This window comes from Dermacentor variabilis, chromosome 2 (assembly GCF_050947875.1).
Source record: "Dermacentor variabilis isolate Ectoservices chromosome 2, ASM5094787v1, whole genome shotgun sequence".
Classification (NCBI taxonomy): domain Eukaryota; kingdom Metazoa; phylum Arthropoda; class Arachnida; order Ixodida; family Ixodidae; genus Dermacentor; species Dermacentor variabilis.
In genome coordinates, this window is record NC_134569.1 from 57,831,520 (window position 1) to 57,859,324 (window position 27,805).

The following is a 27,805-nucleotide window of genomic DNA, read 5'->3' on the forward strand; positions in this document are numbered from 1 at the left end:
AATTAGCGTATTTACTCGAATCTAATGCGCACTTTTTTTCCCGATAAAACGGGTCCAAAAATTGTGTGCACGTTAGAATTGAGTACAACCCTAAATCTGCGTTACCATATCGCCATCAGCATTTCAAGATGGCCGCCTCATACACACTTCGAGGCTAGCTGCTGTAGCTATCTCCATGTGCTGCAGTACCGGTGCTTAGGCAATGCTTCTTTTGGCTTAGGTTAATGCATCGTCCGTCTTCCTATTCGCTGTGTTTGCTCTATCAGCATGGAAATGCCGAGTGCAAAGACATGTCAAGTACATCACGATGCCAAAATTAAAAGGAAAGCAATCACACATGCGGAGACGACGGAAATCGGGCCGTATCACAAGCGTTCGGTGTTTCCGAAACTTGTGTGCAGGACTGGCATAAACAGGAGAAGTGTTCTATATTGGTGGCTACTACGTACGGCGTGGCCGTGCGGCCCCTATTTTGAAAGCGATCTACAACAGAGACAAGAGCCTACACATCTAGGCGCACCGCTGTGTGTTCTCGTTGCTTAGTTCACGTTGAAGCGAGAGGCCACACAAAGGTCAATTCCCTCGCTCCTGCTACCGCACTTCCTCGCTCCAGTGTTTTGATAAGAGTTTCCATGGTCGTTGAGTGAGATTTGTTCATGTTTGCTTGCACGTGCGTGACACCATGCATGCTTGCTAATTTAGCTAGTAAGTGAATGTTTAAAAGTTTATACGGCTGATAAAACTACTATCCTTACATTTCGTACACCTGTCTACTAATCTGCTATCGTAATCAATGCTTCGCCTTTAGGGAGAAACTGCAACATTTTTATCGCAACTTTAGTGCACTGGGAGTAAACCTTTGCTTTTTCCAAATGAGAGAAAGTTGTATTTCTGCATGAAAAAATGAGGTGTGTGGTACTGTAAAGGACTTTTCTTTTTTTAGGTCACGGCAAACGGGTGCGCGTTACCATTGATTGTTTCTTTTTTTCTTTTCTTTAGTCGCGAAAAACGGGTGCACGTTACAATTGAGTGTTTCTTTTTTTCCTTTATTTATTTGCAAAGAACAGGTGCACATTACAATCAAGGCCGCGTTAGAATTGAGTAAGTACGGTAGTATGCCAGCGTTCACTACAGCTCAGTTCTATATGAAGGTCTGGAAAATATCTTTTTATCAATAAAACATCTGTTTTGGGTCAACCCGAAACAGATGTCAACATCGGGTCAACTGCAGTAGCACTGACAATAAAGAATTGGGACCTATTCATAATCATGCTCAATGTCATTTACCACCTGTCAATGATTTTAAAATCGAGAGGGCCACGACAAATCTGCGTGAGGCACCCCCTCTCACTGTCCAACTGATGTACGCACAGATGTCTCCAGCCGAGCAGTCAGCATACTAGTCGCATGACACCGTAGCGCACACCATGTAAATATCAACATAGTTTTGTGAGTGACTGCTTGAAGCTACAAAATATACCGGTGTGCACCTATGAAGGGCATTAGGGATGAGAGGCCACTGTACAATGTATTGCAAAGATGGCTGCCTTTAACAAGGCTGCTGTCATCCCATACACTTGCTTCTGTTGGCAAGGCAACTTGACAGCTTTCATTGTATCATGTGGCCGCTGTAAATAGATCTGCGTCGATTCGGCACCAAACTGTAACTTAAGTCACTGATGCCCGACGAAGCAGCACTGATTAGGCCTAATGGCCTGTAGGGGTTAGAATGACAGTTATTGCAGTGGTGTTCAGGCCCACTGACATGTGTACCAAGTTTGTATGCTTTGTGGGGAGCACCCGCCTCCATTTCCTCCCGCGTACCCGCGGCGTCCCGTTCGCACGTGGCGACGGGTCAGGCCGGCATAGACATGGGAGAGAGGCACTACGCGCCCTCCCTTTCTCCGTCGCTCGGATGACGCGCGTACCCCTCTTCCCCTACGCGGCTCACGGGAAAGGGAAACGTATCCGGCGGGCGAGGAGGACTTCCCCTCGCAAAAAGGTAAGAAAGCATAAAAGCGCGCCACCGGGAGAGACTCGCTCTCTTGGGACGCCGGACACCTGCCGCCTGGACGAAAGCACCTGCCGCATCCCGTGAGTGACCTCGTTTGTCTGACTCACCCAGACAACGAGGCAAGCCTATTTACTACTATTACTGAGAGGACGTCCCTCTGCGAGTGTTCATTATTGCTAATTGCAATAAACGTTATTACCGTTGACGCCGCTGGTTGCCTTATTCGTTCGAACCCAGCGTAGCCGCGATTCCCGCGCTACGGGTTGGGAGTACCACGAAGCGACTGCGTGGGGCTAGATCCGGAGCTTGCCTTCAGCCCTAGCCGCACGCAGAGTGGAATCCCCACAGCTTAAACTCACATGCCGAAAGACAACTCTGAACTGTGAGAATAAGTGTGCGTGTGAACATTCGTGTCTGAACATGCATGTCTGAACATGCGTGTCTGTGTGCCTTGAGGCAGCTAATCAGCCCGATTTTTGCAGATGATTTCGTGCTTTCCAAAATATGCGCTGCTTTTGTCGTCATTCCCTCTGTCTTTGTCGCGTTATTGTTTTGATTGATCTGGGTGTTTCGCTGGATATTTTAAAAAATCAAATAGTAGACATTTGATTTGCAAACTGAATGATTCAAGCATTCCCTCAATTTGATGATACAGTAGACTTCTGTAATTCGAATTCGGTTGATTCGATCAGGACCAAAGGCTCTGGCCATTGCCCCATTAATTTCTATGGACCTCAACTTCTGTTATTTCAATTCTAAAATTGCCCTTCACCAGATAATTCGAACTTGACCAGTAAGCACTAGCGAGATTTTCAAGCAACATCCATAGCTCACCAATGTCCGATTACGTTATTTACCCAATTTTACGACACGCCTTCCTTTTCTTTTCAAGAAGATTGGGTAGAAAATTGCCTGCACAGTGCACTTGGAAACAAAACAGAAATAGCATTAGCGACATTTGTATGCTTTACTACATAAGAGTAATGTACTGCAGCAAAGCGGACTTTAAAAATACCCTGGGGCCAAGCTGACCTAAGAAAACCAGCCACCATTGTGCAACACATATTAGACCTTTGCCCATTTTCCTTACTATAATATCGGGTTCACATTAGACTTCCCTGTTGTTTAAGAGCTTTAATGCTATTTCTACGGTAGTTTTCTACTTTGAACACATAGAAAGTGGGCATGCATTTGATTTGGGGACGTGTTAGATTCAAGCAAATACTGCCAAATTAAATCAGTGGTGTGTTCTGGAGTTGCTTTTTTATTGTTTAATCCTACCCGCTTTTGTTGGTCCCGTGATGGTCGAATTAATAGAAGTAGTCTGTATTTGAGTATTTGCACACGTCTAAAAAAAAAAGGGCATTCCACAGAAGCATTAACCTATGTTAAATCCAACTTGGATACTCTTATACTCTTCTCGAAGTAGAGGCACAAATCACTTAACTGATCAGATAAAGATGCAAAGAATAAATTCAATGCAACAGACTCCCTTTAAAGGCCAACCGCAACGAAATTTCACTTGGTTTAAATTGCCTATAAATGCTTAGCATATACTATCAATGTAATCTTGACAAAGCCAGGGGGCTGGTAACTGTCTAATTTTCTTATTAGCAGCCTTTAAATAGCACCTAAGCAGACCACGCATGCAACTGCCAGCAAGCGGTAGTGATGTGGAAATGGCAAAAGTTGGAGACCTGTATACAACTGCTGATCTCTCAGTTGTGCTAGGCGCTGTAAGGAATGGCCTGCCAGGGTGGCAAAGTGCAAGTTACTTCAGCCCGCTGCACGTGTTTTGATCTAAACGGGGCGGTGGCGCACTTCAGAGAACTGTGGATAACCGGCAGCCACGCGGCGAGGGGTCAGCTCAGGGGAGTTCTCGAGGAGAGGTAATTGGCAGAACCTCCCCATGCGCTTTTCGAGACACCAGAAAATGTGCAGCGGTGGAGGCCGCTGTGCAAGGCAGCTCTGGAATGTAGAGGCGCCGGCTGGGTTCGGGCGTGACCACCTGACTACGGGGACGCCAGACAATGGATACCACGACGACTGCGCTGCAAAGGTCGACTGCCCTCAGAGAGAGCACCGAAAGCTGTGCGGCATGTGTGTGTGTAAAACCCCTACCCTCTTCTCACAAAGGCGACCATAAGGACTTTCTACGGTGACGTTGAATGATGACGTCGAACGGAGTGGTTATAAGCGGGTGTTGTCGGCTGCTAGGGGGTGCTCGTCGTCGTGCTCTGTGCTCATCAATGTACTCATGAGATGTGTGCTCGTTTGCTGTATGCTTCGTCTTGCGGGATCCATTTGGGAGTCACGCTAGACTGTGTAAATGTATCTCTTGTTTAAAATGTAAATACTGCAAAGAAACCCTGCTCGCCTATTCCTGTCGCCCCAAGTTCCTCCGATCATCCTACAAGCCCGACTCCAAATCTTACAGCGCCCAGCCGCGTTGCTCGCTCAACATACGCAAATTGATGGGTGTCTCTCTTTGCATGCTTCCTCGTTGCGCACATGGTTTGAGCTGTTGCAAGAATGCCGATGTATTGCATGGCCATCGTGTGCTCAACCATATACTCGAACACAAGGGATGGCTGTGCAGTGCACAATGCTGAGTAGAGAAAGGCTGAACACATCGTTCCTGTCCCAGCTTTGAGTGCAAGCGTGCACCACTGCACAGCAGGCAAGTATGATGCAGACCTGAAAACGCGCACAAAGCATGTAAACTGCAGTTGACGAAGCTGCACAAGCTTTATTTCAACAGCACACTCACTTACCCATGCAAGATCTCCTTGACAAATGCTTTCTCAAGATGACTATACGTGCTAAGAGCCACGATGATGCATAAAAACCAAAGGTAAGTTGTATTTAGGGCTGATATTCTTGAGTGATCATTTCTGGTAGTTGCATCATCTTTGAGACATTTCGTGCGTCTCTACATCAGATGCATCAAAGTAGACGGATGAAAGCTTTCCTGATGCAGCACCAGAAATGCTGTCAGCAGGAACCACATGCTGCATTTGTCACAAAGGAGAATGTGAAGCGACGGCCATGGTCTAGATGCGGCAGCAAGCCAGGCAGGAATGCAATGTTGCCAGAGAGAAATGGGTGAAACTTCATCATGGCCAGAATCCGGCCTGTCTGGCCGTGAGTTTACGTCACTTAGCCCCAAGCCCTTCTAGCCCGACCATGCCAAGCCTCAGCTACTTATCATCCTTTACTATAGATGATGGCAGTTGTCTGATCGATCAACGAGTTTGGCGTTTCCACAGCATGCCAAGAAGCTGCCAGTGAAGTCGGATACATTATGCTGAAGACCCTAAGAGTGCTATAATTTTATCCTGCGCTTTAAACATGACCTGCAGAAGCGCGGCGATCAGCTGTTGCCACAGCGCAAGCACAAAAATGCACGGCAAGTAGGTGCTTTGTTGTTTATAGAAAGCATAAACTCAATACGCTCGCATCAGTGAAACCAAACTGTATATAGGTCAGCATGCTGCTGGTACGCCAAGCTAGCGCACAATGCAACCTGTTCCAGTTGCTCCGACATGCAATAGGACATGTTCTATTCCCACGCCAGCCACACTATAATGTAGAGCCTCCAATTTTCACCAATGTAGAATAACTGTGCCACACATGGATCACGTCTATCTTAAGCCAGACTATATCCGTGCCTTTTAGCTTGGCCATCCCGAAGCGCTCTTCTTCCAGTGAAGGCAGAACGCATCAAGGCTCTTGTTGAATGTGGACAACCAGATATGGAAAACTAGCTTGACTCAGAGAATACTTTACATTAAAAGGACATCGTGGGCACAACATGGCAGTGGCACAGCATATGAAGCAGCAAGCAAAGTATACTAATTCTGTGGCTAGCAAACACGTGGGACCTCTTCTCTGAAACATGGGAAATATATACAGTAAAAGCCTGTTAATTTGAATTCCACGGGGATGCTATGAAAATTCGAATTATTCGAAAATTCGAAACTAATGAAAGTCAGAGAAAGAAATTGCTCGGTTAAGGCGCATATATAGTCTGACGTCGTGTGTGCATGCACACACACACGCTATGTCACGTTGGCATGAACGACGACATCTATACTTCGAAGCACTGGAGCAGCAAACATAACTGGACGCGGCCAGCACGGTCCAACGTGCCCGACATTGAGATGGCTCTTGCTCCATCTGCGTGTTTTTCACGCTGACTTGTGCAGAGTGAAAAAAGAAATGTCGCTGTTTTGCAAGAAAAGCGAAGCATTGATTGCGATAGCAAGTTAGCAGATAACTATACAAAGTAAGGATAGTAGTTTTATCAGCCGCATAAACTTGTAAACATTCGCTTACTAACTAAATTAACAAGCACGGTGTCATGCACGGACAGGTAAGCAGGAACACATCTCGCTCAATGAACATGGAAACTCACTGAAAAGCGCTGGAGTGAGAAAATGCGGCAGTAGCAGCGAGCGAATTTACCTTTGTACAGCTCTCGCTTCAACGCGAATGAAACGTAGAAAGCACATTGCATATGAGGCTACCGGCACTACACGCACTTTACAAACATTGTAGATCACTTTGAAGATGAGGCCCACATGGGCGTGCAATTTGGCCATGTTGCTGATCACTTTCAACATACAGCGCCTGCATGGCCATGCTGTAAGCAGCAGCCGCCGCAGAAGAACACCTCCCCCCTATCCCCCATGCCTCGCACGCGACAGGAGACTGTGTACTCCGCCCTGCCTTTCTCTCTCTCACACGCGAGACTGAGCCGCGTTCTCCGGCTCACCCTCGCATGCTTTCGCTTGTACACAAAGAACACGGTGTGAGGCGATGATGTTATTGTCCTTGCCACTGATGGAACAAGCAAAGCTGTGCGGCCCGCACGGCTTCACCAGCATCAGCAACGTGCTCCCAAGCATTAGCACTCTCCCCATCCATGATGGTGCAGAGTTCAAATTATCGGCGGTGGTACGGATTTCAGTGTGAATTAGCGGGATGTGTTACATATTGCTTTCAATACAATGTTGGATGGACTGCGGCAGCTACTTTGAATTATCTGAAATTTCGAATTAACTAGTTATGAATTAACGAGCTTTTACTATACAAGCAAGGAAAGCAGACATTTTTGAAGAAACCAGTGTCGTATAGGCTAATAATTTAAAAGACTTATTTGCAAAGTAAAGGTTACACCTAATGTACCCAAGGGTTTTACACGTGCTGCTAGTAATCGCTTTGATGTGTTGATTCCATGAAACGTTTAAAGATAAATGAATTCCCAAGTAGTTTATTGCATGCACATGTGCAATACTAAAGCCATTCGTGGAGTAATGCGTAAGCCTCGGGTTACAAGCTCTATTGAAAGCTATAGCCTTAGTTTTTTAGTTTTTGAAACATTTATTTCCATTTGCCACTGTTTACACCTGACAGTAACTTTTGCGAGGTCAGATTGCAAAGTGTCAGTGTCGGAAGAGTTAATTATTTGTCTATAAATTACGCAACCATCTGCAAATAGTGTTATTGTAGATTTAACATTATTACTGATGTCGTTGACGTATATCAGGAATAAGATTGGTCCCAATACAGAGACCTGCAGCACCCCGGATTTTACAAGTGATTGTGGAGGAGAAAATCTATTAGTAGCTACAAATTGGTACTGGTTAGTTAAAAAGTTACTTATCCAATTCTTAGTTCTACTATTGATATTAATATAGCAAAGTTTCATTAATAAATAGTTATGAGCTACCTCATCAAAAGCCTTCACAATATCAATAAATATGGCATCTAATTGTGATGAGTCGTTAATAGCTTGGTTATTTGCCAGAAGATAAGGGTCTTTGTTCCACAAGTGGCCAAAAAATTGTGTTGTACTCTCGGATCATCACTGTCGGCGATACCTTCAATTTCGCGTGACTAGCACAAGATGCATCAGCATTTTCGAGTGACAGCATTTATGGCATGGTGCCAAGTATCTTATCACCATCCGAAAGCACTGCTGCCCATGGACACGCCCAGGAACAGCCACACGAAATAATGTGAAAGTGATCATATCTTCAAAAGCAATCGTCCAAAAATACAGCCCAAGTTTGCCAACACCTTAATACGTGCACATACGCTTGCTTGCCTTTGGGTTAGACAGTCTGTGGCTGCAATTTTTTAACGATGCCTTTTATGTCATTCCATTTCATGCTTTTCACACTTCATCAATGGTCACAGCAACACTCCACATGTGGCATCAAAAGAATCAGCCAGCCATAAATGGTGAATAAGAGGGAACGGAACTCGCATGACAAATAGCGCAAATGCAGCCTTTACAGTTTAGTGGCTTGGCTTGGTATTTCTTGTGGTTTGGGTGCAGCTGACAAGTACTACTAGATCAACTTTACGTCGCTGTGCCGGGGATCGTGGTTGTTATTGTTGTTTTATCTATCACGTCCCATGGTTGCCCTGTGGTTGCCCTGCTAGTACTGGAATCCCTGCTGCATGGAATCACCAGTGCTGGTGATCACTGCGAAAGTTCATTTTAACCGCAGAGTATATGTGAAGCAGTTCTTATTAAGCATTCTTTTTTCTTTTTTCTTTCTTTTTATAACACGCATATGGAAAAATAACCAAACATTCTCACATTGTTCAGTATATCCCAGAATTCAGCTTAATTGAGTTTGTCTTAATGGGAATTTTTTATGTTTGAAACAAGCCAAAACAGACACCAACCATTTTGTGATGATGCAGGCCAGGCAGGCAACAAACTCCAATGCCTCCACAAGAAACTCTGTCAACTGAGGGGTATCAGAGCCACGCACTTTGCCCACGCATTGAGAAAGCTTGTCCACGGTTCCGATGCTAACGGAATAGCTGCAGATGCATGCCACAAGACAAAAGTAAGGATCAAATCAGTGAAATGAACAAAGGGTTGAGAAAGTGAAGCTTCTTGAACATGAACACCCACGTTACAATACCATTTATTTCTAATCACCTGCTTCTGGTATAAGCTACACACAAACACTTATAACCTTTCTGATCTGCACATAAACTCATCCGTACAGTGAAAGGTGCCACAATACATGATGAAAAATTATAGAAGAAAGCCCCACAAGAAAGTCAAGCGCAAACAAGCAGGAGTGTTGCAGTCAAAGACACCAAAGGCTAAGATTTAAAAAGAAAAGACAAATTCAGAGCCATTCGACTATGTGAAGATGAAAGACCAGCAACGCTGTATTGCTCAATAGCTATATTAAGTTCTATATGGTGGTTATGCTATATTGGTTGAATAAAGACACAAAAATGTAACTTCATTGTTTGTTGCGTCTTCTTAATTAAATGTTTTTCTTTTATTTTTTATTTACTTTATATATATACACTGACGTTTGGACACGCACTGACATAGACCAGCATTTGGGCAACAGCGTTCATCGCTCCGGGGCATTATTTTTGTCAACATCATAAGTTCATTGTTTGTTCTGTCTTTTCTTGTTTATTTTTATTATTTTTTTATATATATAATAAAAAAATTCTGTATACTCGTTCTAAATATTTTGCAGCATCTCTTATGCAGCGTGTTGCATCACCATCACCAACACCGCATGGTGGCTTTCTGTTTTGTTTTCGTTGCGCCATGGCACCAGCAGCACTAGTATATGTGTGTGTGTGTGCTTTTTTTTATGCTATCAAGGTCGATGGTTTGTTGAGGCATGAAAAAAACAGTTTTAGGGATTTCGATGAGCTACAGTTTAAATAATTTTGCTCACGTCTGCTCCGTAAAAACTTCGTTGAAGTAGAAGTATGTTTGCGAAGTAGTTCTGTTTTGGAGGAAATTTCAATGCATTACATTCTATGGGACATTGACAGGGAATGAAAGAATGTTCATTGCAGCAAAAATTTTGTTGATGTGGACTTCATTGTGCTGGAACTTGACTGTAGCTCAAGCAGCTGCACGTGTCTGGGGATTGAAGCATACGACTAGAATGTGCCCTACCTTTTGTTAGTGAGGTGGTTCTTCTATTTCTTCAAGTGTCATACTGTCACTGCAAAGCATTTCATTCAATCTGTACCAAACCACAACTTTGACTGGTGACTCCCGATGAGCTGGCGCTAGCCAAGGGTGTAGGGTGGCATGCCATGACAGGAAGTTTGATATAATTACTCTTAATATATTTTCATAGCCATATACGAATACATAACGATTTCGCACCAGATGATGCACAGAGGCTGCCCTAACGGTAGCATACGTGAAGGAGGGTTTACTGGCAATCAGCTGACAAAAACCACAAACGCATATAGCAAAGTTGGTGAGTGCATGTACTGGTAGGAACGGCGAAAGTTTGTGTGTGGATGACATTCCTAAATGCGGAATTTGTGGGACACAGTTTGAAGTGACAGTGATGCAGATATAAGGTTGCATGCATGTTATCTACACTGCGCGATGGGCAAGTGCCAAACACACTTGCAACTTCAACCAATCTTTCTGTGGTACTGGAGTTAACTGGCCTTATATCAGCCTGCTCGATAATTCAGACATTTTTGCAACCCTGTAAGGGCTTAAAAAGATCAGCCGGTGACTGTATTTGCTTTCTGAAGAGCCAAAGAGTGGCAATGCACATGCATTCGATGCAGACTGCACGTGGCTGACAAGTGGCCCAAGCAAAAGGCATCTCCATCGCCTAGGCAGCCCTTGTGCACCAATGGAACCAGCCCACTGATGCCACATCACTTCCCCCACCCTCCCCTCCATTCCTTGTTTGTTCTCTCCCTCTGCATCTCTTCCTCCTCTTCCACATCACCATCGCCGCTCTCCACTCGACCAGCGCACCTCATTGAGAAGTGCACTCGCTGCCTCGTTTGTCCGAGATTTCCCGTCATTAACATTATAACAGCTACTTCGCCTGGCGCAGCCGCAATATAAGTGGTATGCATACAGTACATTGAGTTCCATGGGAGGATAAACAGCAGTCAGAAAAGACCACACTACATTGAGTCCTGCACTATAAGCAGTTACATTATATCTGGTCTGAACTGTACATGGTGGAATAACACACAGTACCACATGCTGTTGCATTTTAAGTCCCAGTAGCTCAGAACGCAAGTGTTGTTGCATTGCAACCACATCAGTATGCAGTCACTAGGGCCAGAAATCAAGTCGACAACCTCACACTTAGCAGCAGCGCCCTACTCACTGAGCCACAACAGTAGGTGCACTAAATATTGACTATCAGTGATGGTAAATGATATGCAAGATCAGAAGTGCATTCTGTCAGTTTAATTTGGCTTCGTGCCTTCCTTTTGCATCCTTTAAATTCTGATCACAAAAAAAAAAAAATCTTGTGACGGTAACCCACATACCTGACAACATCGAGCAACCTGTGAACATAGTCTTCATTGGCCATCAGCTCAGAGTCTGTGTGAGTAACGCCTTTCAGTGCTGCCCGTATAAGTCCCAGCATAGCAGCAACTGTTGCGTCCTGGCCAGGTTCCAAGCAACTGCCAGAGCTTGGAGCCCAGTCATCTGGAACAATGAGCTGTGCAGGACGTGCAAGAACATGGTACAAGATAGTTGGACAACATGGGTGAGCCTCCCTTGCAAGACATGGACAATAACATTTCTTTTGAAATCACAGTGTCTCAGGCAATCCAGTCTGCAGCCTAGTACTACAGGTTGCATAATGTTTTTTGAAAACAGCAAATGTGACAAAAATTTATATTCTTGTAGCTTGACTACAAGGCCTACAACAGGGAAACACACTGATATGGTGAAAAAAAAAAGGAGGGAGGGGGGGGGGCGGTATGGAGTAATGTTAAAAAATTTAACAGTAGGTTATAAACGATATCGTAGTGGACAGCTTGATTCAATTTAAACCACCCGACGTTCTTTATTGAACACCAAGATTTAAGTACACAAGTGCTTTTGCATAGCTCCCCAATAAAATTCTGCCGTCGCAGCTGAGAGTTAAACCCAAAGCCTCATTCTAAGCAATTGACCACAACAGCCACGAGGCCAATGCAATGTATGGCCTTTCAAATTGCATCTCTTAGAGAATCCATATGTTGGCTGTAGGAAATATTTGCCTACAGCAGCGACTTTGTTTTTTTCACAGTTGACAGTATCGATTTCATTTATCAACAATCAGTGATGCATAAAGTCGCTCCAAAGAATGCCAACTCTAGCTTAACACAACACAGACAAACTGAATAAACTGAGTTTTGTGAGCACAGCAACAGCAGAGAGATGTTTCGATGTCTCAGATGTTTACGTATGCACTGGAGAGCAAGAAAAGGGTACATTATCTGTTTGCATGCGAGGTCATTGTGTTTGGTAAAGTGCTGTGACTGGTGCCGCTGACCACGGAATACTATCATCTCATACACCAAGACTCTGAAAGGTGTTGCGGTTCATACCACTGACAATTTGCCTTCGTCACCAGGTACAAAGAGATAGCGTTAAAACAGCAGCGTAATCCTAAACGCATGCCTTTCTTACTTATCAAATATAAATTCTACACTAATGCCAAAAGGGACCTTGAATTCATTTTCCATTCCAAATATAACTCAGTAAAAGTTGAAAGCAAAAATACAAACTGAAGCATGTATTCTTATTACAAAAGTGCCCTGCTGCATAAAACTGCAATACTGTACTCCATTTTAACTTAGCATGCAATGCTGTGGAAGCTATAGAAGAAGTTCGGTCATCAAAATGTATAACTCCGTGCATTTCACAGTAACTATCATGGTTGCACATGTTTGTACAAACCCAGCATGAGCCTACACAAGAGGTGCTGCAGTGTTGGAAAAGGCTGCAAATGAAATCCCGAAAAGGAAAACAACGAAACGCAATATGATTTAAAAGAATGCATTAACAGCTATGCATAGTAATCGATTAATAATTTCAACATGACTGATTATTTGGACAGCCCCTGGTGCCACTACTAGCCCCACATTTAATGTATGTAAGGACAAACAAAATATTGGACTTCGACTGCACGTCCGTGTGCTAGCTTTGCCACTAAGTCAAGCAGGAATAGCTACATTTTGTTTTCATATGTTGCCGAACTGGTCATCAGCCGTGTCGCTGGCACCGCCGTGAAACTGAAACTAGTGAAGCCTTGTAGTCGCCAATGACAATTTGGTCTATCTGTATCGACAGCATGACTATGATTGAGATGCAGTCCACAATAGTGTAGCAACGCCTTCTGCTTGATTCTCTGCCACTTCTATCATCCACCATTCATGATCGGCTGATCTCATTGGTAACACATGCAGAGCATTGCTTTGACCACTGAAGAAGTGCAAAAAGTGTGAAAAGGAATAGCATAAAAGGCACTGCAAGAAAATTGTGGCCCTGGAATGTCTTGGTTACAGACAAGCATATCTGTGAGCAGCGATGTGATTTTTATTTACACAATATTTACACAACGCCCTAATGGTGAAACGAGAAATGAAATTGATTTCATACTTTCTGCCGATCCCAGCATAGTGCAAGCTGTAGAAGTGATAGCTAGGGTAAAGTGCAGTGATCATAGGTTAGTGAGAGCTAGGATCCACCTCAATTTGAAGAGAGAAAGAGTAAAATTGGTCAAGAAAAAACATGTCAACCTAGAGGCAGTAAGGGTAAAAGCAGACAAATTCAGGCTGGTGCTTGCAAACAAATATGCAGCCTTAGAACAGACTGATGAAGATGACATAGAGGTAATGAATGAAACCGTAACTAGACTGGCTTTAGAGGCAGCAGCTGAAGTGGGGGGATAAACACCAAGACAACCAGTAGGCAAGCTTTCCCAAGTGACAAAGGACCTAATAAAGAAATGACAAAGAAAGGAAGTGTTCAACTCAAGGGAAGATAGAATTCGTGGAGCTGTCAAAACTGATCAACAAGGCAAAAATAAGTTATATTCGAAATTACAACGTGAAAAAGACTGAAGAAGCCGGAAGAATTGGACGCAGCCTGAAATCTGTGAGAAGGAAACTTGACACAGGACAAACCAAGATGTCTGAAAGATAAGCAGGGTAATATCACCAGCAATCTCAAAGCTACAGTAAAAGCAGCGGAATAATTCTATACTGACCTGTACAGTACCCAGAGGACTCAGGATAACTCCATTCGAAACAGTAATGAACAGGATACAGAAACGGGGAAGTGCGGGAGGAGAAGATAGAATAGCAGTCGATTTAATCAAAGATGGAGGAGACATAACGCTTAGAAAACTGGTGACTGTCTATGCAAAGTGTCTGTTGACTGCAAGGGTCCCAGAAAACTGGAAAAATGCAAACATTATACTAATTCAAAAAAACGGAGAAGAATTGACAAATTATAGGTCCACTACCTTACTCCCAGTATTATATAAAATATTCACCAAGATAGTCTCCAATAGAATAAGGGCAACACTGAACTTTAGTCAACTAAGGGAACAGGCAGGTTTCAGGAAGAGATACTCTACAATGATCACATCCATGTCATCAATCAGGTAATAGAGAAATCTGCAGAGTACAACCAGCCTCTATATAATGCTTTCATAGATTACCGAAAGGCATTTGATTCAGTAAAGATACCACCAATCATAGAGGCATTACGTAATCAAGGAGTACAGACTGCTTACATAAATGTCCTGGAAAATATCTACAGAGATTGCGCAGCTACCTTAATTCTCCACAAGAAAAGTAGGAAGATACCTATAAAGAAAGAGGTCAGACAAGGAGACAGAATCTCTCCAATGTTATTCACTGCGTTATCGGAAGAAATATTCCAAGCTATTAAACTGGGAAGGCTTAGGAGTAAGGATCAACGGCAAATACCTCAGCAACCTTCGGTTTGCTGACGACATTGTTCTATTCAGAAACACTGCCGATGAATTACAACAAATGAATGAGGACCTTAACAGAGGGAGTAAGAGTGGGGTTGAAGATTATTATGCATTAGACAAAGATAATGATGAATAACCAGGCAAAAGAACAAGATATGTAGTTTAGCAGAATGCGTTGTTGGGGAAGTCGGTTCATTGTATTTGGAAAGATTGGATGCGCTTTGTAGACGATCACAAGGAAGAAGGATTGCGAATCACAAGGATTGCATCTGTCCTGTCTTCTTCCTAAATTGCGCCTGTCCTGTCTTCTTCCTTGTGATCGTCTACAAAGCGCATCCAATCTTTCCAAAGAACAAGAGTTCAGGATCGCCAGTCAGCCTCTAGAGTCTGTGAAGTAGTATGTTTACCTAGGTCAATTAATCACAGGGAACCCTGATCATTACAAGAAAATTCATAGAAGAATAAAAATGGGTTGGATCGCATACGGCAGACATTGTCAGCTCCTGACTGGAAGCTTACCATTATTATTGAAAAGGAAGGTGTACAATCAGTGCATTTTAACGGTGCTGACATATGGGGCAGAGACTTGGAGACTGACAAAGAAGCTTGAGAACAAGTTAAGGACTGTGCAAAGAGCGATGAAATGAAAAATGCTAGGCATAACCTTGAGAAACAGAAAGACAGCGGTTTGGATTAGAGAGCAAACGGGTATGGCTGATATTCTAATTGACATTAATTGACATTAAGAGAAAAAAAAATGGCACTGGGCAGGTCATGTAATGCGCAGGTTAGATAACCGTTGGACCATTAGGGCTACAGAATGGGTACCAAGAGAAGGGAAGTGCAGTAGAGGAAGGCCGAAGACTAGGTGGTGCAAGGAAATTAGGAAATTCACGAGTGCTAGTTGGAATCAGTTGGCGCAGGACAGGGGTAATTGGAGATCGCAGGGAGAGGCCTTCGTCCTGCAGTGGACATAAAATAGGCTGGTGATGATGAATATTTCACATGACTAGCACTAGATATGTCTATGGGAGGCAGCATTTCCACACTGTGAGAAGATGCAGGGTTCATACAGGCTTCAGAGACAAAATTTAAAGCATATTCAAGGACTTTAAATACCCTGTCAAAGTTATTTCAAGAGTGCAGAGAGGCATCCCCATAGAGTGATTTATTTACTGTAACATAAAAGACTATAGATAGCTTTACTTCACTAGAAATACAGAAATATATTGCCGCATGTATAACAGATGGCTGTGTTGTGAGTCTGGGACTTTTGCGGTAGCTGAGGACAACGAAGTGAACTGGTTGTCAACTACAATGAAAATGCACTCTCAGTGAAGGCGTCGGACAAAAACTGTGTGTTTCCATTAGATTAAACTCAATTGCTTTTGCCATATATATAGTAATGTGACTGGTGGAGATGGTGGGTAAACTATTCCACGCATTGCAACCAACAGGAAGCTCACAACTTCAATCGTGACACGTTTCACCCTGACCTTTGGCACAGCCGGCAGTAACTAGAGCTACCACCAGAACTGGACCCTCTCTCAGTAAAATGTAAAACGATGACAACAAATTCAATGGCTAGCCAGACTGGAGAGACCACCATTCCACCTGCTCCGTGTATTTTCAACATGCCACGAACCCCAAGGTCATTTCACAGTGACACTTTCGAGGATTTGAGGACTGGCTGGACTACTACAATCGAGTTGCCAACGACAATGAATGGGATGGCCATTGGAAGCTCCAGTATATCTGCTTTGCCCTCGAGGACTGGGTGCACATCTGGTTTGAAAACCATGAAGCTAGTTTGGCGACCTGGAAAGAATTTTGTGGCAAGCTGCGCAATGTATACAGAAGTTCAGACCGGAAAGAGCAAGCAGAACATGATCTCAATTCCAGACCAAATGAGAGCGTTGCAACATTAATTGAAGACATGTCGCAGCTGTTCCAGCAAACTGATTATGGAATGACAGAAGAAAAGAAAATATGCTTGTTGATGCAGGGTGTGAAAGACCAGTTGTTCACAGATCTAGTGCGCAACCCACCAGGTATTGTAGCCAAATTCCTCAACGACACTACAATGATGGAGCATATGCTATGACAGCGGTCGTCGCAGTACAAGTGCCCAAGTAACTTTGCATCCATTCTGTCGTCCATGGCAACCTCTGATTTGACGACCTTTAGGAAACTCATGCGCGGTAATCTGTGGGAGAAGCTGCAACAAGCTCATGCAGTGACTTCTCAATCCCATGCGACTGCTTTAAGTGATGTGGTTCGCAAAGAGGTCAGACAGCTGGTGCAACCACTGGTCACATCGCCAGCCACAGTCCCTCTCCTGACGTACGCCAAAGAGTTAAGAGCTCCTGTGCTGGCAGTCGGATACCCGTCCCGTCAATCCTTGCAACAGACGACATAGTACTTCTCAAGCCCTCTGCTTTCGACAAGCACAAGCCCAAATGTGCACAAGTCCAGTGTGTGGCATACTCCAGACAACTGGCCACTCTGCTATCATTGTGGTGAAGCAGGTCACCTATACCGAGAGTGCCCATACCACCAGATGGGCCTTCCTAGGTTTCACTCAGACACATGTTGACCCCAGGATGGTGAGCATCCCCAAGCTATTGCCAAGTGCTTGGCAAGCCTGCCAGGTACTGTCAAATACTGGCGAGCTTGCAATAGATAAGTTCTTGCCATATTTATACAGCCATCTGTTCAGAGTGGTTACTGACCATCATGCCCTTTGTTGGCTAGCAAACCTCAAAGACCCTTCAGGACATCTCACAAGGTGGTGCTTTCTTCAAGAATTTGACATAACAATCATTTACAAATCTGGCCAGAGGCACACTGATGCTGACTATCTTTCGCACCTTCCACTTGCAAAGGTGTCAAGTGGTACCATCGACAGTGGTTTCCTCTGTGCTGTCAATATGTCTGAATTGGCTCAACAGAGGGACGATTTAGAACTCGGGCAACTTATTGACTACCTTGAAGGCGACAGCTCGCACCCTCTATGAACATTCACACGTTCACTATCTTTGTTCTGTCTCCACAGCTTGTAGAAAAAGAACTTCTACACCTAGGCGACTGGACATCTCCTTGTTGTTCCATCCTCTCTGCATGCCGATATTCTGTCCGCCCGCCATTATGAGCCCTCTTTGGGCCATTTGGGATTCGCGTATACCCTGGCCCAAATTCGCCAAAGCTACTACTGGCCTAAGCTAGTCCAGAAAGTCAAGCATTACGTGAAAATGTGCCATGACTGCCAATGCCCAAAAGGCTCCACATCAGCGCCCAGCCGGTTTCTTGAAGCCTGTTGCACCACCAACACAGCCACTTCAACAATTAGCATGGACTTGCTTGGGCCCTTTCCCAAGTCTTTTGCTGGCAACCATTGTATCATGGTTGTGACTGATTATTTGACACAATACTGCGAAACGAGAGCCCTTCAGTGAGCCACTGCCAGTGACATCGCACACTTTTTCATTCACAACATCGCCCTCAGGCATGGTGCACCAGCATTGGTCATAGCAGATCGTGATACAGCTTTCACAGCACAGGTGATGCAGGACGTCAAGACACTTAGTGGAACAGCTCATCGCTGAGACACTGCATATCATCCTCAGACCAACGGTCTTATGGAGAGCTTAAATAAGACAATAGTGGACGTGCATTCCATGTATGTCGACAGTGGCCAGAAGAACTGAGACAATGTTTTGCCTTACGTTACATTCGCATACAACACTGATGCTCAAGATACTACTGGTTTCATACCTTTCTGGTTGCTCCACAGGGGTATGGCAACCACCATGCTGGACGCCATGCTCTTACCTGACCAATACGACATTACCATTGATGCGGAAGAATTTACTCGACTCGCAGACGCAGCTCACAAGCTTGCATGTGAGTGAATCCAGAATCAGGAATGCAAAGACTCCCAGAGGTACAACGCTCACCATCACGAGATTATCTACCAACCCGGTGAGCAAGTTTGGATACAGACCTCGATACATCAATGTGGCCAGTCAGAAAAGTTACTGCGCTGGTACTTCGGCCCCTACAGATCCCTGCGTCACATCAGCGAGGTCAACTACAAAGATCTCCCTGAAGACATGACTCGGCAATCCCATTGTGTGCAGCTAACGGCTAACAGACAATGTCCATGTTTCCATCATGAAACCGTACCATTCACGTTGATGAGGCCATTTTTATTTCCACTCGCTTTCATCCCGCTTGTATGACACTTTCCTCTTCTCAAACTTCATGTGTTGCAGTGTACATGCTTTGTATTTTTTCCCTCTCTTTCGCATTTGAAGCATAGAGACTGTGCTTTCTGGAAGGGGGGTAATACCACATGCATAACTGTTGGCTAGGCTGTGAGTTTGCCACTTCTGCGGCAAACCCGCCATCCACAGCTGCCACAGAAGCTGAGGGCAATGAAGATGCATTTTCAGTGAAGGTGTCGGACAGGAACTGTGTGCTTCCATTAGCTTAAACTCAATAGACTTTGTCACACTTACAGTAATGTGACTATACACTACAAATATTCAGTCTTGACCCCTTCAGTTCCTAATGAGGCACGAAAAAAGGGGCGTAAATATGGAAGGGGAACCTGCACCAAGTGCTGATGTCTCTCACTGTCACCCACTGTGATGTTTTCCAAGTTCCATGCAAGTCGTTCAAAGTGGAATGCATGTGCACTTGCGCCAGGTTTAAATTTTTGTACCATTGCTTGTAAAAGGAAGTGGGCTATGGATTAATTTTGACCACCTAGGGCTCTTTAACATTCACAATGCAAGGTACACCTACATTTTTGCGTTTTGCCCCCATCAAAATGCAGCCACCATGGCTGGGATTTGATCCCACGCCCTCGAGCTTGGTAGACCAACTCCAAGAAATTCAAGGGTTTTTAAGAAAGAAAAAAAAAGAATTTCAGCACTTTAAAGGGCCTTGAAACATACTTTTTGATTTCAAGGGTTTTCAAGGTTTTCAAGGAGCTGTGCACACCCACCCAGTATTCATACAGATCCTTTGACTCAAAATTCAAGGGCATTTCAAGGATGACAGAAACCAAAATTCAAGGAATAGGAAACAACCCTTATTTTTACACCTACACTGAAAAGCAGGAAACTCTCCTCAGCTGCAATTTCTTCCAGCTAAGCAGCAGCTGAGTTGGACACATGCTTCAAGCTCTTCAGGTCCCTTTTCTGAGTTGACTTCCTAATTGTAATAATTTCAATGGCCTTCTGGCATGATGGTTAGTGGTGTCCGACTTCTGCCAAAGATACTCGTGTTAATGCCAAATGGTTGAAACCTACTTTTTGCCAGGCATTTCTAGAGCCTAGGGCTCAAAAATAAAGCCATGATGACCCTGGTGCCAATAAACTGGCAAAACAACAAAATGGTGGCATGGCTTAGTTACTTGATCTGGCTTTATCTAAGTCCACGATGGTAACGGTGATTTAAAAAAGTTTTTGTTGGTGGCTGCGGCCATGACACAGTGCAATCGTTTAGTGACACTCTCAGAATAAAGTAACTAGGATTGTTTCTCAATAGACAGTGTCCATGACATAGCTCCTATGCAGAGTTTGTTACTCTAAATCTGCATTTTTTAATCATTTATTATCTATCCTTCCCCCTTTACCAAGTATAGGGCAGACAACTAAGCACGTCCTTGGTCAACCTCCCTACCTTCAAGTCATCGTTTATCTCTTGTTATTTTGAATTTTTCTTTTTCTTTTCTTCAAATTCAAGGGTTTTCCGAGAACTTCAGAAAGGTGTACGAACAATGTACAACACAGCATGGTAATTCTTTTAACTGATAATTAAAACAGGACTCTTGAAGTGGTGCAACAATGGCATGTCGACTTTCACCTATAACTTATGTACACTTCCCAAGTGGAAGATGCAGTGCAACTTCACAGGTACATGTTTGCTACCAACTCATTGCTAAGTTATAATAAAATATGGTAACGTGTATAAAGAGGAGCAAGAAACGTAAGTGCAATGCAACAGAAATGAAGAAAACATCATTTAACATGATGAGAGCAACCTGACAAAAGAAAGCAAACAGAAGTTGCAGCCAGTTGAAAAGGTCAGGATCTATAATACTACATTTTAGCAAATAAGGCACTTCTTTCATTTAGTTTTTTGCCCATGTATGTACAAGGACATGCATATTTCGCATAAACCGTTCAAAACAGGATTTTGCAGGAAGACTGCATCTTGGAGTCTACATTATTCAGTGTAACATTTGGCAAGGTCAATTCCTTGGTGTTTAAGAAAAAAGTGCAAAGTTTCTTTTGTTTATGGAAATGCAGGCTGCCCCTGCAACAGCACAAGCATAAAATTGTTTGACCGCCTGCCAGCAACTGCAGAAATCAGCCAGTCATGCTCCTCTGGAACATGTGGCAACCCTTTATGATCGGCTGCTTTCTGCAGATGCAGGCAGGCGGCAACATAAGTTTATGTTTGCATAAACACGGCGACAGCTTACACCTCCATAAACGAAGCCAGCTTTGCACTTCTTTCTTAAGAACCAGGCAATTAACCGTGCCAAATGTTACACTGTAATGATGTAGAGTCCAAAATTTGATCTCTGCAAAACTTGAGCAATAGCAGTGCAGAGGTAAGCGCAAAATCTTTTTTTGAACAATTTAGGCAAAAGGCGCATGTCCCTGCATGTCCCTGACTTAAGAAAGCACATCACATAATAGTATTCGAAGCAATCTTTAATATATTATAATATTGCTCCCTCATCTCACATACTAAGTGCACACAGTTACACAATAGTGCTAGTAATGTGTGCCAAAAGAAATATGGTCTAGTGTACAGTTTGAATGCAACACAGACTGCTTTCAGGATTTGCCGTTCACACAGCCAACTTTTGATGAACATCTGTAGCATCACATCAGCTCATAACAGAATAGTATTTCAAATCTCACATTAAGTCAAAAGAATTGATAACTCTGACTCACATTAAGGCGGTGTACAAGAATGTCAAGCAGGAAGCCAACACGATTACTCAGAACCAAGTAGTCACAATTGGTGGGGCTTTTTTCACATGATATCTTCAGCACATTACATGCCCGCACAAGGCACCTGAAAGCACGTAAGAAAGAACAAACATTTTATTCCCTTCATGGTAAATCATAGCTAACAGTCAACATTCGAGGAGGCACCTCCATTGAAACAGCCAGCTGAAAAAAAATTATTTTCGTGCAGTTTTGTACATCATTTACAAGTTACTACTGCAAATACAGTCAAGCCCACTTACAACAACCCCATTTAAAGCAGCCTTTCAGCTACTAAGGACAGTTTCATCACCCAAAAAGTTTAGCAAAAAGTCTATTAGAGGGCCATCTAAATACAAAGACCTGGTGCCCTGCTCAGTTCTATTAACATGAACAGAATGAACTGCAGCGCAGTTGTGTCTCGATGAGCCACGGAAATGCAGAAAACTGCTTGGCATATGCCTCACTGCATATGCAGCAGCACCTTGCTTTTTAGCTTTCTCTTCCTTTGTGGCTCATAGATGCTCTGCTGCCGCACTTACGTCACACAAGCTATCTCGGTGGTGCAGTGTGCAGCAATCTCAACCATTCTGAAGGAGAGAGGGAAGGGCTACAAAAAGCGAAATTAGTGGCTGAAAACTTAGGAAGCATTTACGTCAGGTATAATGATGTAGCAGAAATGCTATTTAAATGGTTTGTAAGCGTTTGGATGCTATATTCCCACTAGTGGTCCTTCATGCTTGCTCGTAAGTCAAGGACTTTTGTGTCTTTTGGACACCTGCGAGAACCAACTGCTTTTGTAAAGATGATACAGTTAAATTTTGATATAATGAACTTTAATATAATGAAATTTTCAATATAACAAAATATTTTATTTTACATAACCTCTTATCCATAGAACACCATGTATTTAGAGCCTCAGTATAACGAAGTGTGTTTGTAGGCGATTTCAATATAACGAAATGTCACTGCCACCGCAAAAAAATGCCAAGACAAAAAATTGAAACTACCGCGGACACAGATTGTGAAATGATTGAATTACAAGCGGCTGCCTTCACACATACCTCTCGAATGATGCTCCATGCAACAAGAGCAACTGGCGAAATGGAGCTGCATCATGTTCCATATAAAGTCCAAGCGCGATAAGATCCTATCGCGCCACGCACACTGTGTGCTTTAAGTGTGAGTTAAAGTGTGCAAGAGTGAAACAAGAAAGATGGTGGCTTCATGAGTGCCGCATTCCCGCACGAGCAAAGAGAAAGAGGGGGAGGGGAGTGAGCTCATGGTAACGCGACCAAGCGCACGCGAGAGGATGCGGGGGGGGTAAGTTTGCACAGGTCTGTGCGTCTCAGCTATGGCTGCGCATGGCTGTAAGTGCGGCTGAGCACATATGCAGCCACACATCCTGCTTTAGAGGTAATCTACCGCGTGTGCAAAGAGCGGGCATGCCAAGACGGTCTTCCCACGCGTTTAGTACTGGAGATTGAATAATCTTGAGTTTCAGTGGCCTGTTAGAGCGAGAGGCAGACGAAGCATTCTTTTCCCGCTGCCGACACTTTTCATGATAGCGTCATCACAGCAGGGGCAACACTGTCAATGTCAGTGTCAGTGACGCTGGCCGCAGACTATTCAAATTTTTCAGGCAATCTAAAAAAGCAAACTTGTATGAGAAAACAATTCATTTTAGTGAATTTGGAAGTCAGCAACGAATGATAAGGTTTCATTCCACATTGTTATCTTTACATCAGCGGTAAAAATTAAGAGAAGCCCATTAAGGTGGCTGTTCGGGCATGTTGGTAGGGCATGAATGCAGCTTTCTGCGCACAAAATGAAGACGAAAAAGGGCAACTTTTTTTTTTCTTAAGGAAGAAAAATGTCTGTATATTTTTTGCTTTTGTTTTTAAATTGTGGGTCCCATCTGATGACGGCTGCTGGCACTAAGCGTGGTCAGCCGTGGTATCCAAGATTTAGAGTGCCTCACAATGCAACACAACCAAATCTCATACGTCGTGAGCCACGCCAACGCATTGCACTCGACGTGCCATTATGGCTCGTGCAATGCTGTGCCATTTTGGCTCATCCTTCTTGCAATTTGCTTACAAGTGCTAACTGACAAGATACCGTATGTAGTTGTGTAATGAACATACTAATGTAATAAACACAACCCCCAACACTACTCTTGAAAATTTGAATTTTTGTTGTACCCCTCATAATAACTGCACCCCAAACTTTGGTCCTGTGTAGTCCCACAATCGGACAGCCATGCTGTTGTCTTTCAGGGAGACTAGGATCTTGTACTCTCGCACATGTGTTTAGAGCAAGCACACTTAATTTTGATGCTTACTGCTGTGTGCCGAAATCACAAATGAAATTGTGATTTCTAACACATTCAGGTTTCATATCCACAGGGTGGCTCACTGGCAAGGGTGGTGGGTTTGATGATACAGAAGCTAATGTCAAAGCCATGACGAGAGAACACAGGCGGCAAGCATGCGGAAAGAGCGACCGCATGACGCCCAGCCTGCTCTTACCACATGCTTGTCGCCAATGCCTGTGCAAAGGTATCTTGCAGACTACAAAGCAAGAAACTTGCAACTGCTCTCTTTTACAGCAACTTTACTCTGACATAATATAAGAGTGCGCGAGGCATGCATAGCACGAAAGTGAAGAAGGCGTGCTTGGTCAGCATAGTAGGCGAAGTCGGACATAGTGTCAAATTTGCAAATCACTTGCTCGTTTTTCTGCCTGTCTTTGATTTCGCTGCGTGAGATGGGCCATAACTCAAGTTATACGCCTGCTGCAGGACAGAGTCTATCTTTTCACGAAACAGAAAGTCTGATCAGAAGCCGATAAACTTCAACATACTGATGAGCAGAACAGTCAACGAAAGAGGTGCATACAGTGTGCTTGTAAAAACAACAGTGCTGAAAAAAAGTGCTTAAACATGATGCTTGTGATAATGCAGACGACAGGAAGTGGATATGAAGATGAGGCACAGTGGAGCCACGATGTTAATGAAGTGGCCAGCGATCACGACAACAAGTCTAGCAATTCTGAAGCGAAGTGAAGCGCAGTAAAAATTCCATTATGGTTAGCAAATGGTATACATGTATTTTTAGTGCAAAAGTAAGTTATCTAATGCATTTTTCAAATCATTAGCATCTTACTTTTAATTTCTTGCTACGTCAGAAAGTTCCCATATAGTTTACCCCACATAATAAATGCACCCATCAACTTTGCTTCAGTGTTTCGGGAAAAAAGTGTGTTCAATAAGTGTAAACGGAACTAGCCACAAGGAATGTTTTGAGAATTAATGAAATTATTTGTAGTGCTGAAGCTTTACAACCTCGAATTAACAAAATTGGTAATTTAAGAAAATTTTTTGCTACAAGTACAACTCTGTTATACTGTCAACATTTGACTGTATTACTTTCCTGAAGTAGTACCTAGATGCCGTGTTCCGGTTATGAATTGCACCCACAATAGCATATGCAACATTGAAATCTGTTTTTAAGAGTGCTGTGGCCTGTTGCAGGACACTTGCAGCTGACAAATTTTTACTGAGACTACATGCACAGCCAAGGGAGACATCCCCTTTGGGAAGATGCAGGAATTCTCACCTTGGAGGCACAACTGGCTGCAATTCAACAGTAGACTTGAAGAGGCAGCCAAGCAGTTCAGTGAGGCAGGTAAGGCCGCCCAAAGCACGCAACGTGTCTCCCTCTGGGCCACCTCCCAGCGTCAGGGTGCGCTCCAACTCACCCAAGGCTCGATCCAGGCTGGACACCAAGGCAGCATCCCAAGGTCCCTGGCCCTGACTGCTCAAGCATCGTGACACTTCCTTCACTGCTTTGCTTAGCCTGAAACACAACAGCAGCAAGTGAAGGTAAACTTGAAGGAAAAGTGTTGCAGGGTCATTCCATAAGAGTTTGGATGCTCAAAGTACATACGCCATGTCCTTCTGCATTTAAAACTGCAGCAGCCACTGTTAGGTGGTGGCAGAGGAAGAAGGGACATGAAGAATGAGCAAAGAAACAAGTGTTCCAGTAAAACATTCAACATACTTCAGCTCATTGCCTAGCCCTTTTATTGCTACAGAGGTGATCCTGTACTTCGTGCTGACATTAAACTCGGATAATGGACTACAACATGACTCTGTCGGTGGTAATACAGATCATACAACCACCAGTGAATGTTCCACCCGACTGCAAAAAGCCATCAAAGATTCTTTGTGAGCTTTGTTCCATGGACACTAAACTGAACATCATATGCCTTGGCTTGCACCACAGGTTGCTCAATGTACTGTGTGCATTTAGAGGTGACTGCTCATAAAATATAAAATTGCAGAGCAGGCCAACGATGCTAAATGTAATCACAAATTACAAGAAGATTGCTTTAGTTAGGCAGATCCTACACACAGTAGAAATCTATGCTAATGTGAAGCATATGCCACACAAGGCATGTGATGAAATGTTCTAACATTTTGACTTGTGTGTTATTCACTTCTGATACTCGGACTTGCTAAGTTGTTATCAGAAGCATACCGATGCATACCCATAAGCTGGGTGTTGCATTTGAGCCAAAATTTCTATGTCACATAGCATGCCAAAAGAAACGCACCATCGGACACATAATTTTAAAGAAAAAATAAGTTGTGGTTTCACCTGAAAGGTGAAGCATCGATTGCGATAGCACATTAGTGGATTGCTATCCGAAGTAAGGATAGTAGTTTTATCGGCCATATAAACTCGTAAACATAGGCACACTGACTAGATTGACAAGCATGGTGTCACACAGACAAACAAGCAAACAAGAACATATTTGACTCGATGACCATGGAAACTCGCTGTGTGGCGTGAGTAAACGTGGCAGCAGCAGTGAGCAAAGTGACATTCATGATGTATATTACTTCAATGAAAAGTGATCACTGAGGACATGCAGCACACAACTACAAGCCACCGACGCACCTAGACTCTGCCCCCAACGCAGATTGCTGTCAAGATACCACCGGGAAACTGCACACAGCTGCCATATGCACAGCTTCAGCCAGAGTAGAATGCTGTCCCCGCTCCCTTTTCTCTCTGTCTCTCTCTCTCTCTCCTCACCAGTGCCTCGCAATGTTGGGTGCCTCGCGCACGATGGAAGATGGCCCGTTTCCTGCCCACTTTTGTCCTTCTTGCGCGGGGCAAGATTGAGCCAAGATCGTCAACTCCCCTTGCATGCCTTCACTCACACATAGAGTGTAGGGCATGCTGCGATGGTATTATCGCGCTTGAAATTTATACAGAACCTCACGGCAACACCGATGGCAGCAATGCACTTGGGGTGTCCATATAATTGCTATCAAAATAAAAGTTATTATTCAGGCTGTTGGTGAGGCCAGCCTGAGGAAGAAACCTGGGCCAAACAAACCTGGGGAGTGATCCTAAATATGCTTTACATTAAGTGAAGACACTTTAGTGAGGACACTATAGGCTAAGACAGTGGAGGTTACCTATGCCATGTACCACTGCCAGTGTGAACATTTCAACATGGTACACTCTTTCATCCATAACACTCTGGATACAATTTTCACAGACCAAACTTTGGTCCCTCTAGGTAATTAAAACTGACATTGTGATAAAGTAATATTTTTACTCTGGCAGGAATCGCCTCTGAGGCACTTGGGGGAAAAAGAAAAATCTTGGAAGACAGAAAAGATGATAGGACACAATATTTAAAACACTTTCTTTGCCTCCAATAATTTCTCCATTCACTTTGCCACTTCAAGTGCACTGTATGGCCTGGCACTGGAACCACCATTCCTTTATCGTTTTTTATTCCTTCCTTCTAATAGGACTGTGGATGAGTAAGGTATCTGTGCAAGTAAGGTAAAGCATCTATAATGTGACCCTGAATAAAAAAATATATATATTGCAGTTACGCCTCAAAGGCGAAGCATCAAATGCAATAGCAAATCATTAGACAGTTATACGAAATAAAGACACTAGTTTTATCAG

At 43.7% G+C, this 27,805-nt stretch overlaps 1 protein-coding gene across 6 annotated transcripts in view; it reads right to left on the reverse strand.

The window, feature by feature from the left end:
• ssp3 (SCAPER domain-containing protein short spindle 3) overlaps positions 1 to 27,805 on the reverse strand; it is a 281,587-nt gene that overhangs the window by 150,130 nt on the left and 103,652 nt on the right. For all 6 annotated transcript variants that reach the window (XM_075680651.1, XM_075680649.1, XM_075680648.1 and 3 more), the window contains 4 exons: positions 25,427 to 25,666; positions 21,771 to 21,894; positions 11,342 to 11,517; positions 8,717 to 8,857 (listed from right to left, as the gene is read on the reverse strand). In XM_075680651.1, coding sequence (XP_075536766.1) covers positions 8,717 to 8,857; positions 11,342 to 11,517; positions 21,771 to 21,894; positions 25,427 to 25,666 — 681 coding nt within the window. The remainder of the gene's footprint in view (positions 1 to 8,716; positions 8,858 to 11,341; positions 11,518 to 21,770; positions 21,895 to 25,426; positions 25,667 to 27,805) is intronic.